We start from the raw sequence: 3,078 nt of genomic DNA, 5'->3' as shown, positions 1-3,078 counted from the left end.
ACTTTATGACATTTAGTTGCATTAAATATTTAGTTCTGTTGTGTTGCATTATACTGCTGTGAGATGAAATTAAATGCAAACTACAATTTGAATGTCTGCAAACATTGGCAAGAGTCTGCAGCTAAATTTAGATATAAGATTTGCAGTGTCTGTTGTTTTTTTTTTCTTTTTCTTTCTTTTTCTTTTTTTCATCTTTGATGGGTAAAGTATAACAACATTTGGGAATTTGACCTGCTTTCTTTTCCCCTCTCTGGTTTCAGGTTTGCAGAGCATGCCAGGGGACTACGTTTCTCAGGGTGGTCCAGTGGGAATGGGTATGGCCCAGCCGAGTTACACTCCTCCCCAGATGACCCCACACCCTACTCAGTTAAGACATGGACCCCCAATGCATTCATATTTGCCAAGCCATCCCCACCACCCAGCCATGATGATGCACGGAGGACCCCCTACCCACCCTGGAATGACTATGTCAGCACAGAGCCCCACAATGTTAAATTCTGTAGATCCCAATGTTGGCGGACAGGTTATGGACATTCATGCCCAATAGTATAAGGGAACTCAAGGAAGAAGGAAACACACGCAAAAACTATTGACTAAGACTCTCCGAACTTTGACCAGATGTGACACTTAATATGAAACTCCAGACAGCTGTGATTATTTTTTACTTTTGTCATTTTTCATCAAGCAACAGAGGACCAATGGGACAAGAACACAAATGTGAAGCGATGGGGGTCATCGAGACAATTTTGTCCATGCAAAGATCCTCTGGAGAGAGACTCCGAGAGTTATAACTACTGTAGCATAAACATAGGGACTAAGTTAAACTTGTACATTTCTGTTGATCACTCCGTTATGTTGCCTCAAATAGTTTTAGAAGAGAAAAAAAAATATATCCTTGTTTTCCACACTATGTGTGTTGTTCCCAAAAGAATGACTGTCTTGGTTCATCAGTGAATTCACTATCCAGAAGAGAACTGTGGTATATTTTAAACCTGTTGGGCCAATGAGAAAAGAACCATGCTGCGGAGAGAGATGGACACTTGGCTGAACCTCATCACTAACTCCAGCGGCTAGAATGTGTTTTCATGCCCGGCCTTTGTTCCCCCGTCCGTGTGTCCTTTAGTTTCAAACAGATCTTTATAGTTTGTGCTTCATAAGCCAATTCTTATTATGATTTTGGGGGACTGTTCTTCAAAGAGCTTGCCAGTGAAGATTTAGAGACAAAGCGAAGGCTTCTTCAAGTCCCAAGCCTTGGCTATGGACAAAGCAATCTTAAGTTGGACAGCTTCCTCAACGCGCGCACATGTGTGCGCGAGCACACACACACACACACACACACACACACACACACACACACACACAGAAATTATTCATGGTCATTGCACCATAAGATTCTATCAGGAACTCAAAGCTTGGGGGATAAAACGGAGCAAGAGAATACTGTAACAAACTTCGTACAGACTTCGGTCTTTTAATTGTTTCATGTTAGATATTCTATGTGTTTACCTCAATTGAAAAAAAAAAGAATGTTTTTGCTAGTATCAGATCTGCTGTGGAATTGGTATTGTATGTCCATGGGATCCTCTTTTCTCAGCACGTGTTCCTCACTAGAAGAAAATGCTGTTACCTTTAAGCTTTGTCAAATTTACATTAAAATACTTGTATGAGGACTGTGACGTTATGTTAAAAAAAAAGGTGTTAAGTCACAAAATGCGGTAATAAATATTTCATTTTTGATTTTTTGTCAGGCTTTGGTGTTTTTAATGGTTTGAAGGTTGCAGGATGCCAGCTACTGGGCACCGATGAAAGTGCATGATGGTTTCCCACCCTCACCCCTACTCTAAGGAACTTGAGCGTGTTTAAGATGTAACTTACCAGCATCTAGTCATCCATAGCTTTTCATTGTATGTTTGGACTCTTAGGTCTCATCAACAGAAAACTTCCAAAGGTATGAAATTATGTGCGTTATAACCAGCTTGAGAAAATCACCTTCGAAATGCACAGCATCTTACTATAGCTGCATGATGTTTTAAAAAGCAACTTCAGATAAAGCTTTTGCCTGTGCACCCACCAGTAGAATAGAGGGTTTAGTCCATGTTAATTTTTATATCATAAGAAAGTATGTGTGCGCTCAAACATGATTTATCTGTAGTCCATCTCACTCAAATACTGTTGACTTTGTAAATAGTAAAGTTTACATCTAGGTGTCTATAGATAAGTAAACACTTTCTGTGGAGTTGGAAATTCTGAGCTTAAAAGAGTGCTTAAGCACTAATATTTGATACAAATAATACAGTGGTGTCTTTTTAATGAGGATGCTTTCTCCATATGCAGGGATGCAAGTATGATAATCTGGTGCCTTCTCTTTTTCTCTTAAAAGGAAGAAAAGAGATGCTTATGATAGCATTTTCAGAACTTCACTTGGTAATCTAGAGCCGCAAGCTTGTTGGTGCTGGGCAGTGGTCAGTAAGTGTGCAAAGTGTAGATGCTTGAGATATCTGCACACTCCTAGAGTTTCCAAATAAACACACTATTTAGGCTTGCCTAAGTCCTAAATGTTGACTCCTCCATTTAAAGGGGACAATAAATAGGAGGTGGAGAGATGGTTAGACTTGGTAGGGAAGAGCTCACTAACCACACAAACTTACACGTGGAAGCAATCCACAGTGTGTCCCAGGCAAGCCTCTCCCTGTTTCTTCTTTAGCCTTAATGGAAGCTCTACATATGAATGAGCAAGTCTATAAATTGCTATTGTTTTCTTTTATATTGTTAAGTAAAATTTTTATAAGTGTGTTTATCACTTTAATTAGTGCACTGCTCTTTAAACCTAGAAATAGCAGTGCTTGACACAAACACACTGATCTTGTAAAACACACACAGAGCCTCTCCCCCTTCTCATTTTCCCTGTTCCATTTTACATGGAGTCTTTCCGTAAAATTTAAATATTTGCATATGTTTGCTTTAAATGCTCTGATGTAAACTCTGACAAGTTCCTCATTTATAAACTGACTCTCACATCCGTTGAAAGGGGGAAAAAATTATATTGGCAGCTTTTCTTCCATTGCTCTCCATAAGGTA

The 3,078-nt window shown here is 39.3% G+C and overlaps 1 protein-coding gene across 6 annotated transcripts in view; it reads left to right on the top strand.

Moving 5' to 3' along the window:
* Window positions 1-1,742, top strand: part of Meis2 (Meis homeobox 2) — a 203,243-nt gene extending 201,501 nt beyond the window's left edge. For all 6 annotated transcript variants that reach the window (XM_032903903.1, XM_032903904.1, XM_032903908.1 and 3 more), the window contains one exon: window positions 261-1,742. In XM_032903903.1, coding sequence (XP_032759794.1) covers window positions 261-547 — 287 coding nt within the window. In that variant the 3' untranslated portion in view covers window positions 548-1,742. The remainder of the gene's footprint in view (window positions 1-260) is intronic.
* The last annotated feature ends 1,336 nt before the right edge of the window (window positions 1,743-3,078 follow it).

The sequence above is a fragment of the Rattus rattus genome, chromosome 5, assembly GCF_011064425.1.
Source record: "Rattus rattus isolate New Zealand chromosome 5, Rrattus_CSIRO_v1, whole genome shotgun sequence".
NCBI lineage: Eukaryota > Metazoa > Chordata > Mammalia > Rodentia > Muridae > Rattus > Rattus rattus.
Note: the sequence above shows the minus strand (reverse complement) of the source record. Positions and strands in the feature narration are given on the sequence as shown.